The following is a 15,250-nucleotide window of genomic DNA, read 5'->3' as shown; positions in this document are numbered from 1 at the left end:
CCACTGCCAGTCCGCCCGCTGGGGGAGGGCGGGAGGCGCCCGGCGCACACCCTGTGAACTCGCGGCTCAGCGTGCCTTCGGGAGTTATCCCCGGGGTGGAGTCCGCGCGCTCCGCCCGGAGAGCAGTGCACCGGTCACCCGAGGCGCGGGCGCCCTCGCTCACCTCGCTGACTCCATCCTATTTCCAGCCGCCCCGGGCGCGCCCTCCCCCGGGTCCCACGTCCCTCCGGGCCAGGCAAGCCAGGGCCCACTCCGCCCCACTCAGCGTGCTCATTGGCCACCCAGGGCCTGCCCTGTCTCCATAAATACTTGGTCCCCGGGCATGGATCGTGGAGAGGGCCAGGAAAAACCGCAGAGCCCGAGGTATCTCTGCTACCCTCCCTGACATCTCCACTTCGCGGCTCCAGAACCGGAAGTCAGACTCGCAGAACCACAGGCAGACCAACATCCCTTCCCTTCGTCTTCCAAGAGGCACCAACCCCGGCTGCCCTCCTCCAGCCTCTGCGGCCGCGCTCGGCAGTCACCAGCGCCCTGAGGCTGCAGTACAACGCAGCTAGAGCATCCTCGCCCAGGTCCTTTCTGTCCCTCTTCCGCCCCCTCCATCACATCTGCTGCTCCTCCTTGCCTCTTTCCCAGAATCGGCACGCGCCCAAACCCAGCGGGCGCCACTTTACCAGCCTCGCCCTCCTCGGTCCCCGCGTGGTCCCCCGCGCCCGGTCTCCCTGCGGCTATGAGCTCCCCCATCAGCAAGAGTCGCTCCCTGGTCGCCATCCTACAGCAGCTGAGCAGCCTCGGGCAGCCCCCCAGACCCGTGACATCCTCGGCGTGCGCGCACCCTCGGCCAAGGGAGGTGCCCCTCTGCCCGCTGATGGGACGTGGCGAGGCGCAGAACGCGGCCGCCCTTCCAGGCCCCACCAACTGGCCGCTGCTGGGAAGCCTGCTGGAGATTCTCTGGAAAGGGGGGCTCAAGAAACAGCACGACACTCTGGTAAATGCCTCGTCGCGCCCCAATTCCCTCTCCCTTCCCTGGCCGGCGCTCCAAACCCTCCCCGAGGAGCGCGGCCCGAGCGCACCGTGCGCTCGGGTGTCTCACCTTCCCCGGGAGGAATAAGGCGGGAGAAGGGAGTAGCGCGCTCGGGACTGTCCGGGATGCGCGCTGACTTCGCGCTGTGCCCGGCCCACTGCAGGCGGAGTTCCACAAGAAGTACGGCAAGATTTTCCGCATGAAACTGGGTTCCTTTGACTCGGTGCACCTGGGCTCGCCTTGCCTGCTGGAAGCACTGTACCGCACGGAGAGCGCATACCCCCAGCGGCTAGAGATCAAACCCTGGAAGGCCTATCGCGACTATCGCCAGGAGGGCTACGGGCTGCTCATCCTGTGAGTCTGCGGGCGAGGAGGGGCTGGATGGGGCCAAGGGGCTGGCGACTGCGCCTAATACGCTTGGAAACTGGGAAGAGGTTCCCTGGAGTTGGACCCGTCTTATGCAGAGGACAGGAAAGCCGCTACCGGAAGTAGTCGCGTCCTCCTGGTAGACCTGAGTGGGTTGAGGGACAGCTGTACTGCGCACAGGCTTAACAGCTGTGTCCTCTCTGGCAACAGGGCAGGGCCAAAGCTTTCTGTCAGACAAATGCCAAAAAGCCTTATACAGATTGTGGCGGGATGGGGTTCTGAAGTCAGCGAGCCAAGCAACGTGTTATACAAACTAAACTATCCCTTGAAGTTCTCTGAGACCCCCTCTTGGAAGCTCAAATGCCAGAAATTAACTTCCTTCGCTTTTGACAGTGACCTCTTTTCCGGAGGGGAGTGGAGGTGATGGCCTAGGTGTACGTGAAATGTGGGGTGAGGAGGGTGTCAAGGCTGCATTTTCGATAGATAAATGCTATAATGTGATGTGATTCCTTTGCTTTTTCATTGTTACCATTTAACAAGTTAGCACTTTTTTTTGCCCCCAAATTTAATGTCTAATAGTTATATTTTGGGGATATAATTACTGGAGTTAAAAAGCATAGTGACGATCGGTGCACCACAGGCCCTGTCACCCGCTGTGGGGAAGTGTGAAAGGGCGCCTGATGGAACAGGCTTTTTCCAAAGCCTGTGGCTCTCTGGCTGTATGGCATTAGGTGCAGGCAATGGCAAAATTCTAAATCTGAGGTGTTATGTAAGTGTGACTTGCAGCCCAAGTCAATGGGTTGAAAGAAGACAAAATCTTTCCTCAAATAGTCCTGGGTTTCAGGGTGGGGGAGGTCTTCAGGTGCCCACTCTCAGTGCTGGGAATTGAGGTGTCTGGCCTCCCAGCTCAAACCCAGTAAGGACACCTCCACAGCCCTGACCCCAAATTATCTGGATGTCACCTTTCTGGCGCTTTCGTTGGCCAGGAGGAAAGGTGCTTTCTCATCCTATCATCAAACCAGCCCCAATACTCCATCCAGTGCTAAGAGTCTCCAGGCACGTCCTGGCCTAATGCTCAGTGTTGATCTGATGACACAGTTCATTCAGTAGCAGAGTTGGGCTGGGAGGGAGGGGATCTCTGCCTCTTCCTTCTGGTCTTTGCAACTTGCTCTAAACAGATTTCTCTCCCAGGGAAGGAGAAGACTGGCAGAGGGTCCGGAGTGCCTTTCAGAAGAAACTAATGAAACCAGTGGAGATTATGAAGCTGGACAGCAAAATCAATGAGGTTTGCAGGCTGGGGCCAGCTTTTCAGGGTCTCTGGGGGAGGGAGGGGTGTTTGTGGAGCCTTAAGTCACAGCTACAAAGTGCAGAGGGCAAAGCAGGCACTTTGGATGATTTGAAGGCTTCACGTTTTGCTCATTCCTCTCCCTGTCTTCCTCCGTCAAAGCCTTTATTCCCCCTTTCTCTCCCCTTTCTTTAAAATGTTGCATTAAGGGAGTAGTTACAAGCACAGACTTTTGTATCCCACAGTCTTGGATTTAAGCATCAGCCGTCCATCCCATGTAACCTGACTATACCATTTAACTTCCCTGAGCCTCAGCTTCCCAATCTATAAAATGGGAGTGGCAATTCTCACTCCATAGGTTTGCTGTGATGCCTAAAGGAGAGAATGCTTATGAAGTTCCTTGGTAGTGACATTTGAGCTGGGTTTTGCAGGATGAGTAGGAGTCTACAAGCCAGAGAAGGTGGAGAAAGGCATCCTGGCAGAAAGAATAGCCTGCTGCCAATGTGGAGGCCTGGTATGGCATGGCATGGAGTGTTGAGAGAACAGTGCATTCAGCATGGGCCTTTTCTGAAGTGATGCTGCACAGAAGGCAGGTCTGTGCCATGCTAAGGTATTTAGACATATCATTTAGCCAACAGGGGGCTGAAGGGGAAGGGATTTAAGCATAATAATCTCTTTTTCTTCCTGTTCACTCTGGGTGTTCATTTTGAACTGAGCTTGCACCCACATCGATTGTATAGGTGAAAGATGGCAGGTTCAGAGCTTCCAGGGGCCAGGTAATTAATATACACACATAGGGCAGGCCCTGTAGGGGTTTCAGCCAACAGAACAGCGTGTGCTCTTCCTGGAGGTGACAGCTGTCCCAGTTCCAGCAAATGACTGCCCCGTGGGAATGCTGACACAGTGTCGCCAGATACTGGAATTACTTATTATGACAAGTAGTGGAAAATCAATATGTTCGTGTGAAATCTCTAAATATTTTGTGGTAACTAATTCAGAATACATTTGAATGCACTATGTGGGCAAACTAAACATCCTTGTCTCCACGGTGGGCTGGGTAGGCACACGGGCTTTGTTCCAGGCCCAGCACAGGCGCTTCTCAGCTCTGTGTCCAAGGGCCTGTGCCTTTGCCTCTCTCTACGCCTCAGTTTTCTCACCTGGGAAATGGGAGAAATGACAGGACTTTCTCCCTCACAAGAATGTAAGGATCAGCTAAGAGAACACCCTGGTACAGCGTGTGGTTCTATGGAAGCCTCGGGAAATGAGAGGCTTCAGTCATACAAAGCCCTGATTTTGGAAACTGGCATCTAATGGCCTTACATAACTCGTCCAAGGTCACAGAGTTATTTAGCGAGGGAGCTGCGTCCAGAATTTGCAGATCTCCTGGCTCCAAGTTCAACACGCCTGACACAATACCAATCAGTAAAGAGATGTTTGCTTGCCCAGATATGGAAACGGCAAACCTCAGGGTAGTTATAGCATCATAGCCTTTGAGATGTTGTGCCAGCAGCGACACTTGACTGATTTCCCCTTTGTGGTTTATTCCCCGTTCTGATTAGAAGAAATGTTTTCCTTTCTTTAAATTTAGATCAAAGGCTGAAACCTTAACTTCAGGGTGGCAGCAGGAAAAGCTGAGGAAATAACCCAGGACTAGGTTGCTAGGGTGTCAGGTGAGCTCCCCAGGAAAATACAGAGTTAGTGCTGCTGCAGAGGGGGTAACCGTCTGGCCAGGGAATACACAAGGTCAGCGCGCTGCTCTAACTGTTTTGTTTTCCCTCAAAGACTAAAATGTGTTTTTGTGGTTCCTTTCTTCTAAGGTCTTGGCTGATTTTATGGGTAGACTAGACGAGCTCTGTGACGAGAGAGGCCACATTGGAGACTTGTACAGCGAGCTGAACAAATGGTCATTTGAAAGTAAGTGGTCTCTACCGTCGCGATCATCTGACTTTGCAAGTTATTTTGCGGATAAAACGTAGCTCTGTGAACAAGTTGACGCTCTTTGGAATCCTGCACTATTCTGAGTAGGAAAGGCCACAGCGGCCTTCTGAATGCTTTCAGCACTGCAGCTCTGCTTTGCACACTGGGCTGTTTGTGTGGGCACTCAACAAACACTTACTGAACACCTGCTATGTGCCAGGCACCGTGCTAGAGACACAACATTGAATAAAACAGGCAACATCCTTGCTCACATGGAGCTTGGGTTCTAGGAGGGATGACAATTGACAAGTAAACACATTTCAACATATACTTTGCCTAGGGGAAAGGGGCCCAAGAAAGAACATAGGTGCCTAGATGGGGCAACTCCGCTTTGGTAAGAAGACACCTGAGCTGAGACCTAAAGAAGGGGAGGTGTACCCACAGAGTCTATCTGTGGGAAGACTGTCCCAGAGAGCGGAGACAGGCAGTGCAAATGCCCCGGGGCAGAAGCATGAACATGCCTTTGAGGAACTCCGAGATGCTGGTGGATTGCAGGGGGAAGAGGAGCTGAGAAAGACCAAGCCAGGGCCTATAGGTCCCGGCAAGGACTTTTAGTTTGAGTCCCTTGGGGCCCCATGGAGACTTTTAAACAGAAGGGGATGTGATCACACTCTTCAAGGATGGCTCTGAGAATGAGAAGCAGCACCCTGCCTGGATGAGCTCACTGTCCAGTAGGGTGCAGGCAAGGCAATTTCAATAGACTAAGCAGGCTCAGGCTGTGGGCGAATCCCAGAGGGATGCAGCTGAGCTCGGTCTGGGGGTGCTCTGTGGAGTAGGTGCCATCTCAGCTAGTGGAGGAGTAGGAGTTCACCAGGTGAGAGTGAGGGAAGGAGGAATGTTCCAGGTGGAGAAACAGAGATTATGTTGAAGGAACAGGAAGGCATTTAGAACAACTGGGGCATATCCTGCAAGGGAGGGAAGGAGGGGCAGGGCAAGGCAGAGGATGGCTGGGAGGAAGGCAGCAGCCAGCCATGCAAACCCATGTAAACCAGGGACAGAGTTTGACTTTGAACCTGGGAGTACCTGGGAGTGACAGTAAGTGCTTTTAGCAGGAGGGTGGCATGGTTTGATTTGCTGCAAGGGTCACTCTGGCTACTGATGGGAGGGAGTGGACGTGGCACCCCGAGGTGGTAACTTTTGTCCTGACCTGTCACCTCACTTTAAAGTTACGGACCAGTCATCTGAGCCCACGAAAAAGCTCCATGCAAACAAGAAATCCACAGAAGGTGTTAAGGGAAAGAGGGGTGAAGAGAGGGGATGATTATAGAGGAGAAAATAAGCGTATGTTTTGGAACTTGCCCACTGTAAATACTCAAATTAAGGAGTATCAAATGCATTTGTTTGCAAGTCAAAGAGAATCTGACTGTGGCGGTTTAAAAATTATTGTGTAGCCTTGCGGGAAGGCCAGAGAAAGGCAGTCTGGGCCACACTCGGCGACGCCGTGGGGGAGCCAAGCTCGGGCATCTTCTCGCTCATCCAGCCTTACTTGTTGGCTTGATGCAAGATGGGTCCTGCCCCTCCAGCCTCACCTCTGCCTTTCAGGCAAAGAGAGAAGGAAAGAGGGTACAGCTCCCACTTTATCTAGAAAGCCAAGGAATATTTCCTTTTGGTCTCACTGGCCAGACCTGGGTCATTTGGCTGCTTCGGTGGCTCCAGGAAGCAGGGGAATCAGTGAACAGGCTTATCAGAGTCTTAGATCCATGCTGACTCACTGCCTGAGGACTGACACTCTGACACCCTAAATAAGATTGGGTGTCTTAGGGAAGAAATGAGGGCGAATGAGTACCAGGTAGTCCATTCATGATGTCTGCTGCATGTGATGTCAATGATAAACTCTGACAAAAGCAAGACGTACAGGAGAGATTCATTCATGTATGGAAATGGCTACATTTGCACAGTGGTATTTCTGACCAGGAGGTTCTGCGGGGCATGGGTCATTGGACCTGCAGGTAATTTCTAGAAGGGTGATCAGATGCTCAGACCCTTCGCTTTTCCTGTGTTCTTAGAAATGACCTCATGTCTCTGAGTGATGGAATTGAGCCCTTAGTAGCCAGGTAGTCAGAGAGTTCAGGTTGGGTAACAGTGGTCATTATCTTATTAACAGGCATCTGCCTTGTGCTCTACGAGAAGAGATTTGGGCTCCTCCAGAAGAACGCCGGGGATGAAGCCTTGAACTTCATCATGGCCATCAAAACAGTGAGCATCTGCAGGGGAGAGCGCTGTGTTCCCAACAGATCATCCAGGCATCACAGTTTCCCCAAGAGGGGCATGCACACAGATCTTATTACAATAGTTCATTTCAGTGTGTGCGGTGTATTTTCGTGCATGGATGTGCACCTATGCACATATAATAAAGAAATACATTAAACCATTGTTTGGGCAAAGTTAAAGTAGGTGGGTAAATTAAAGGTCAGTTGATTAAATTACTGTTTTCAAAAGCCTGAAAATGTTCAGATTTTAAATTTTTGAATTATTTGGGTTGTGTGTGGATATAATAGATACTGTGAAACTGGCATGGGAATGGCTGAAGTTCACAAATTCAAGTGAATATAAGTTATAGTTTCTTTTTTCCTTATTTTAAAAATATATTTGTATTTATTTCAGAGAGGGAGAGAGAAACATCAATGATGAGAGATAATCATGGATCGGCTTGCCTCCTGAGCTCCCCACACTGGGGATGGACCCCACAACCCGGGCATGTACCCTGACTGGGAATTGAACCGTGACCTCCTGGTTCATAGGTCAATGCTCAATTACTGAGCCACACCAGCAGGACTCCTTCTTTCTAAACATGTAGGTTATAAGAGCAAGTTGTTATTAAACTCCATTGAAAAATCAATCGTCCCAAAGATGATTTTGAATATGTTACTGGGGGAGCACAGCACAGAGGCCTGGGGGTGTCCTTTGAACTCTGGCCTTTGGGGAGCACAAGGTGCCATGTGCAGATGCTCCTAGACGAGAGTGAACGTTGTCTTGGAGGGAAACAGGGATGAAAAGCACTTGTGTTCCTCGTAGATGATGAGCACATTTGGGAGGATGATGGTCACCCCGGTCGAGCTGCACAAGAGCCTCAACACCAAGGTCTGGCAGGCCCACACGCTGGCCTGGGACACGATTTTCAAGTCAGGTAACAGCCACACCCAGCCACTGTCTCCCGAGCTGCCTTCCAGAAGTCTGCAATGACCTTCTGGCCTGCCCACCTAGATCCTCCGATGGAGTTGCTCCTCCTGATTCTTTCGGGCTTTGCAAACACAAGTGTGGGGATCACTCTGGTGTAGACAAATTCTAAGGAAAAGGCAGGAGGCAGCGTTGTGTTGTCTTGGGGGACTAGAAGTGGTTAAAAGCGAGAGCTTTGGAGTCGGAGATACCTAGGTTCAAGCTCCGGGTCTGTCACTGGGGTGGCGGGGTGGCCCAGCGTGCTGTCTCCTTTTCATCAGCAGCTGTCTTACCTCTAAAATGGGCTAACAACAGCAACAGCAACAACAACAATAATAAGAGTGGTCCCCTCAGTGTAATTGCTTCTAGGTCTAATATAGATCATGTGAAAGCCTGGCAGAATCTCAATGGATCAGAGCCATTTCTGCTACATTATGGAGGGAATATTTGATGCTAGGGGTTATCCTAAGATAATATATTATATTATATATATTTACTAAACATACTTATTTAATTCCCACCAATAAACTTATGTTAGATCCTTCCATTAGCCCCAAGTAACAGAACTGAGGCTCCAAGAAGTTAAGCAATGTTCTCAACATTACACACCCAGTGATAGCAAAGCATAGTTGGAAGCCAATCAGAAAGGCTCCCGCAGCTCAGCCTCCAGCCCCTGTACCACTAGTGTCGTCATTGTCATTACCACCATCACCACTATTATTTCTCTGGCAGTGGCTCATGTCAGGGACTGAAGTGAGGGAGGGCAGCCTAGAATGTAATTTAAAAACATTAGAAAATGTTAGTATTATTGTCAATATTCATGGGCACTGCACGTGTGTGTGTGTGAGTGTGTGAGTGATAACATTAGGGGAGGGTGTTCTTCCCTCCTCTACAGCCAAGATTTGGGAGCCACACCCTATATTAGCATGTCTACCTGTATCAGTGACCATATCAGCTAGACACCTGGACCTGATTCTGAGAGTGGACCCAGCTCCCACCTGTGTCATAATGGTCTCCTCCCTGCTCTAAGCTCTTGCTGGTCAAGATGTGACCACAGATCAGCAGCAGCAGCATGACCTGGGAGCTTGTTAGAAATGCAGACGTCCAGGCCCACCTGGACCCTCGGTTCTGAATCTGCATTGAAGGAAGATGCCCAGGTGACTCTCGTGCACTTTGAGAAGCCCTAGTCATGTGAGCATCCATCCATCCTTGATGACTCAATGAGGCAGTAGGGCTCATTTAACAATCAATGTCCCCCAAAAGCCCTTTCGGGTGTTGTAAGGATTTCATCTTAGGTTCCATCCCATTCTTTTCCTCACCCTGATGTTCAGCTGACTTCCTCTCCCTTTTCTCTTCTCCAACAGTCAAATCTTGCATTGACCGCCGGTTGGAGAAGCACGCGGAGCAGCCCGGCGAGGACTTCCTCTGTGACATTTACCACCGCAATCAGCTCTCAAAGAAAGAGCTGTACGCCGCCGTCACGGAGCTCCAGCTGGCTGCCGTGGAGACGGTGAGGGCGGCCGCTTTCTTTGCTAAATAGTCTGGGACACCTTTTATCATGATGAGTTTTAAATAGTCATTCAATTCACTCATTTCACGAGGATTAACTGAGCTCTGGCTGAGCAAAATTAAGAAGTCCCGCAGCAGGTGCCATGGGACACCCAATGCATAGGCTTTCTGCTCACACCTTAGGAGGAAAACTCTGCTAATGACTCTGTCCTAGTGACGGAACTCCAGAGCAGGGCATAGCGCTGTGATAAGCATGCCAACTGTCTCGGGAATGCAGAAGCATTAAATTCCACGCCACAGCAATTGAAATTTTAGATTTTCAAAAATTGGACATACCTTAAGTGGTTGTGCATGCTATCTAACTGTGGCTGTAACTTATTATAAAAATTTTGAAATACTCTCTGCCAGTCCAATAATTTCTTTATGTTTAACATTGGAAACATGGTGAGTTTGGGAAACATTGATTTTAGTTTAACTGAAACAGCTCCTCTTAAATACCAAGATTCCGTCCCTGCTGTAGGCGGTGGACACTCCCGGTAGGTACTCAGTACAGTCAGGCTCCAAACACAGATGCTGACAAGTCTTCAGGTGGGTTTAACTGGCTTTGATTCATTGTTGATCTCTCTTTGGAGTCATGCATATTAATATCCCTCAAAGGCCTAACATTTCCTGCACAAAGAGTCCCTAAGAAGAATCTATACAAGTTCACTTCTTTTTCTTGCTTTTCCCCTTTCCACAGTCTCTCTTATCTGAAGAAAAAAAAATAGCATTTTCTACATCAGGAGATAAAAAGGTTCTGATTTCACCTCGTGACCCAGAAGGCTATCAAAAGTGGGAATCCGTTTCAATTCACTTTCCTGTGAGATCATGACTCCTTAGAGCGATTAAAACTAAAGCTGCACCCATTTCTTTGTTCAATTGGAACGTGAACTCCATGAGGGTGATGACATGGTTTGGTCCCCTGCTTTATTCATAGGATGTAGAATACTTGGCATACAGTAGGTGCTCAATAAATGTTCAATAAATGAAAGAGTTCAGGAACTATTGAGTTCCTACTATGTGCCAGGCACTATCCCAAATTCTTGACATGCCACCATGAACGAGTTTTATTCATGGAACTTAAACAGCAGTGGGGAACAGACAATAGACATGTAAACAAACAAATACATGTGATTATTTCAGGTAGGGGTATGGGTGTGGAGGGAGCCATCAGGGTGATGTAAGAGAGATGGGGGAGGGCTCCCTCTCTGGAGCTGACACTGGCATGTTGAGGAGCCAATCATGGGAAGATCTGGGTGAAGAGCACTCCAAGTAGAGGAAACAGCATATGCAAAGGCCCTGGGACAGAAAGAGAGATAGAGCTGGAGAACTAGCAAATGTGCTCAGAGTTGAGATTGGAGAAGTCGATGGGCCATGTTAACCAGGAGCCTTCATATGACATTTGGGTTTTATTACACCTGTGAGAGAAAGCTCTTCGAGTACTTTAAGCAAGGAGTGTCTTGATCAAATTTATGTTTTGTAAAGTGGGCTCTGGCTGGTGGGTGGAGAGTGGACCTAGCGGAGAGAGAGTGCAAGCAGGAAGCCAGCTATGAGATGGACGCCGTGACAAAGGTCAGGCCAGGATAGTAGGTGCCCGGGAGGTTCCGCAGGCCACTTCCCCTCCACTTAGCCCCCAGCTGCCCCGACAGGCAGGGCTGTCTCCGGGCTTTGGTGAAAGCTACAGTTATCTGCCTTTTGGAAACTCTGTTGGGTACTTGTGGTGAGGTACCCGTTGATAGGGCTCAATCTGTTTCTTTTTTAGCCCTGGCTATTCTGAAAGTCTCCTTTTGCAAATCGGGGAAATCTGAAATCTATCTAATTTGGCGGCCCCGCCCTCTTCCTGTCTGTAAATTACTCTCTGGTACTAATGCCATCCATCCACATTCGGAGGGAGCCGAGGCTGCCAGCCCTCTGACATGAAGAAGCCTGCCTGGGAGACATCTTCTTCCAAAAATAATAAATGCCATGGCTCCGAACCGTCTTGCGCTTTGCTCGTTCACGTGACTGGCGCATGTGCCGAGGGAAAGCGTCTTCGTGTCTACAGAGCAAGGACACGATTACCGCTTGTAAGGGACTGTTTGGCTTAAATTGGCTAAAAAAAAAAAGAAAGAAAAGAAAAAAAAAGGCCTCCGGAACAAATACTTGTGACTAGCAGTGGTGAATATTACGACGCTAAAAGCTGCACTTGGCTGTTTCCGCCAAAAGGAAATCAAGGGTGCCACTTAGAAGGCAGGAGCCCTTGTCAGACTGCGGTCGGCACCTTGAACTACTCGGCTCGGTGCTACAGTTTCTTATTTGGGTGTTGGCACCGTCCCACCAGGGCCCTTTGCATGTTGGCTGGAACCCCGAGAGTAGATAATACCTTTATATTTTTGTGGTAAATTTTTAGGGTGTGCCAAAAACACATACACACACACCTTTCTTTTAAATTTCAGAAATACGGTTTGTGTGTTTGCGCTGTAAAAAAAAATTAATTCTCTTATAGCAACACTCTGGGATCTCTGTTGCTCTCTCCCCACTCAATTTTATATTAATAATTCTCTAAGCTCTTTTTCTTTTGAGATAATTATAGATTTACATGCAGTACTAATCCCATTGGTAGCACCTTGCATGACAGTAATCGTTACCACACCCTGACCTTGGCATTGAGCCAGTCCACCCGCCTGGCTTCCCCTCCACCGGGTTTTCATGCGCTCCTTTGTGCTCCAGCTATTTGTGTACCACATGATATCCTAAGTGTCCTGATGTGGCACATTATTGACGGGATTCTATTTTCATTCCCTCAATGCATAAACTAGCCTTCATTGATACATTGTATAAGATCGATTTGACTTTCCATTCATGGTGTTCATTTAAGGCACAGCAAACGAGGGCATGCAAGAAAGTATCACTGACCTGTTTATTGTTTATTTTTGCATCGCCTTACATTCAGCTCAGACTGGCTGTATGGCAGTTTCTTTGCAGAAACTCAAGTTTGTGTCCATTGTTTTTTTCAGACAGCAAACAGCTTGCTGTGGATTCTCTACAATTTATCCCGTAATCCCCACGTGCAAGAAAAGCTGCTGGAGGAAATTCAGAGCGTCCTGCCTGAGAATCAGGTGCCGCGGGCAGAGGATGTGAGGAATATGCCATATCTAAAGGCCTGTCTGAAAGAATCCATGAGGTAAGCGCACACGCCTGAGCCAGTGTGCATATGGGAGAGCGCTGTTCTCTTAAATACACAATAAGGGGTCCCCCCCCCCAGTACAGCTCCCACAGTTGATTCTGAAACTTTTCTCAAACTGGAAAAAAAGAACCTCAGGAGCATATTCTATTTCTATCACTCATTCCCTGAGTCATTTGGGTGAATTCTGTGACATCTTGCAAAGTCAGTGACGGGCCCTTTAAGTCGGCAAGAATCATCCTCTCATGGGTGCTGTGAGCACTAATTAGGGTTCTGGGCAGGCCTGGAGGGTCTTACATGAAAGCCAGCAAGGGAACCATGTTATTATATGATAAGACATAGAGACATCTTTATTATTGAGCCTCTGGTATAAAATGTCCTCAAAGCCCTGGTCAGTGTTCTCAGTGGTGAGAGCATCGGCCCACACACCAAGGAGTTGAGGGTTCAATTCCTGATCAAGAGCATGTACCTGGGTTGCAGGTTCGATCCCTGGCCCTGTTCAGAGCTAGTGTGGGAGGCAACCAATTAATGGGTCTCTCTCACATCCATGTTTCTCTCTCTCTCTTTCTCTCACTCCCTCCTTTCCACTCTCTAAAAATCAATGGGAAAATATCCTCAGGTGATAAGTAACAAAAATAAATAAATCTATATTATAAAAACCCAGTGGCCCTAACGCCATAACGACCAAAGACCGACACGGGTGGGCGGGGCTGAGCGATTTTGCTCGCTGGGCTTCTAGTAAGTAAATAAATAATAAAAAATGTCCTTTGAAAATTCTTTTTACACCCTTTCTGGGAAACAAAACTCATTCCATTTTAGGATTAAAAGGAAATATCTTTAACTTTATGAAGAGTGAATAGGAGAAACCTAGAACAAACATCAAGATTCAGTGGGGAGACATTTGAAGTTTAGGCTAAAGCAGGGGAAACCATTCTGAACAACTACTAAGCTGGCTTGTTCGGGGGTTGGGGGTGGGTCCCAACCCAATAAAACAAGACATAGAACCTCTTTATGAAGAACTGTGACCAGGTTCCCCTTTTGGCTTAGGAACTTAATGCAACAATCGTTTACTTAAGCAGAATGCGTTCCCATCAACACTGGAGCTAGCACTTGGTCTGTGCCTACCGTACATCTTTGATTTTGCCTTCCCAGGCTCACTCCCAGTGTGCCATTTACAACCAGGACTCTTGACAAGGCGACAGTTCTGGGTGAATATGCTTTGCCCAAAGGAGTGAGTAGAATTTGTTTATTTTGTACCTTACAGAGCTTTGAAATATGCATCCAGTTCCTCTAAAAATATTAACAGAGAAAACATTCATCTTGCAAATAAATAGATTGTAGTGCATGGTTGACATGTGTTGCATCGTATAGGATTAGGAATAATGGCTATGGGGACAGACCTGGATTCAAGTATAGACCCGAGTGAATCATATAACCTCTGGGAGCATCACCTTTCTCATCTGTAAAATGGGGATAATAATAAATCTGTTACATAGGGTTGTTGTGAGAATGTGATACAGAATATTAAAGTTATTTACCTATTTAGTACCTGCCACATTTCAAGTCTTCCATACATGTTGGCAATCATCGTTATTATAAACTTATGGGTGACTTTTATATCTATAAGGTGACCGTTTTTGTTAAGTTTCGCTTTTCAACCACCTTCTTCTGCTTATTTTAAATGCATGTGTTTCTGTGTGTTTGTAGACAGTGTTGATGCTAAATACCCAGGTGTTGGGGTCTGACGAAGAAAATTTTGAAGACTCCAGTCAGTTTAGACCCGAACGATGGCTTCAAGAGAAAAAGAAGATCAACCCTTTTGCACACCTCCCGTTTGGCGTTGGGAAGAGAATGTGTGTCGGGCGCCGGCTGGCAGAGCTCCAGCTCCATCTGGCTGTCTGCTGGGTAAGTCCTCACGGCTTCCCGCATGTGTTCTGTGCTGCTGCACAAGGCGGGGCCGAGGGCTCATTCTCCTTTCTGTGCACCTGTGTTCCAGATCGTTCGCAAATATGACATTGTGGCCACGGACCACGAGCCCGTGGAAATGCTGCACTTAGGCATCCTGGTGCCCAGCCGGGAGCTCCCCATCGCCTTCTGCCAGCGATAAGAGGCCTCAGGTGAGCGTCTGGGATGCTGTGTGTGACAGGGTGAGCTGAGCCCAGAAGTCAGCCAGACCCGGGCTTGAATCCCTGCTCCCCATCAAATCCCTGAATGACCTTGAGTAGTTACTTAACCGTTCCACCTCCTTTTTTTAATTTTTCATTTGTAACATGGGGACCAAAGTAGTATTTATCCAGATGGTTGATATGGATAATAAATACTTAGCTCAGGTTCTGGAATCAACTAAGTGTTCAGTACATGCATGCTGCTGTCCCAGTTTTTGCATGTAAATATCATGGGCGGACACGCTTTTTCTATAAAGGGCCACTGTGCAAATGTATCAGGTTTTTTAGGCCATCAGGTCTCACTCACATCCATTTAACTCTGCCTTGTAGCTTGAAAGCAGCCTCAGGCAATTTGTCAAACAACAGAAATGTATTATGTTACAGTTCTTTGGGTCAGAGGTCCGACACAGTTCTAACCAGGCTAAAAATCAGGGTGTTGGCAGGGCTGCGGTTCTTTCTGGAGGCTCTCAGGGAATAACTATCCACATGCTAATTTGGGTTGTTGGCAGAATTTGGTTTCTTGTGGTTGTAGGACTGAGGTTCCCCATTTCCTTGCTGTCAGCTGA

The 15,250-nt window shown here is 48.5% G+C and overlaps 1 protein-coding gene across 2 annotated transcripts; it reads left to right on the top strand.

Annotated features, from left to right (window-relative positions):
• Window positions 1-730: 730 nt before the first annotated feature.
• Window positions 731-14,636, top strand: CYP24A1 (cytochrome P450 family 24 subfamily A member 1; the record flags this gene model as incomplete). Of its 2 annotated transcripts, XM_080683923.1 has the most annotated exons (11): window positions 731-988; window positions 1,188-1,378; window positions 2,582-2,675; window positions 4,493-4,589; window positions 6,757-6,848; window positions 7,668-7,779; window positions 9,173-9,318; window positions 12,353-12,519; window positions 13,672-13,750; window positions 14,227-14,424; window positions 14,516-14,636. In XM_080683923.1, the coding sequence occupies 11 exons, from the start codon at window positions 731-733 to the stop codon at window positions 14,624-14,626; spliced, it is 1,545 nt and encodes a 514-aa protein (XP_080540049.1). The 2 variants fall into 2 exon arrangements, with proteins under 2 accessions (XP_080540049.1, XP_080540050.1); XM_080683924.1 differs by lacking the exon at window positions 14,227-14,424 and having other exon boundaries at window positions 14,516-14,626.
• Window positions 14,637-15,250: the final 614 nt, after the last annotated feature.

Source organism: Plecotus auritus (assembly GCF_963455305.1).
Source record: "Plecotus auritus genome assembly, chromosome: 8".
Taxonomy (NCBI): domain Eukaryota; kingdom Metazoa; phylum Chordata; class Mammalia; order Chiroptera; family Vespertilionidae; genus Plecotus; species Plecotus auritus.
The sequence above is the reverse complement of the archived record's forward strand: the minus strand, read 5'-3'. Positions and strand labels throughout refer to the sequence as shown.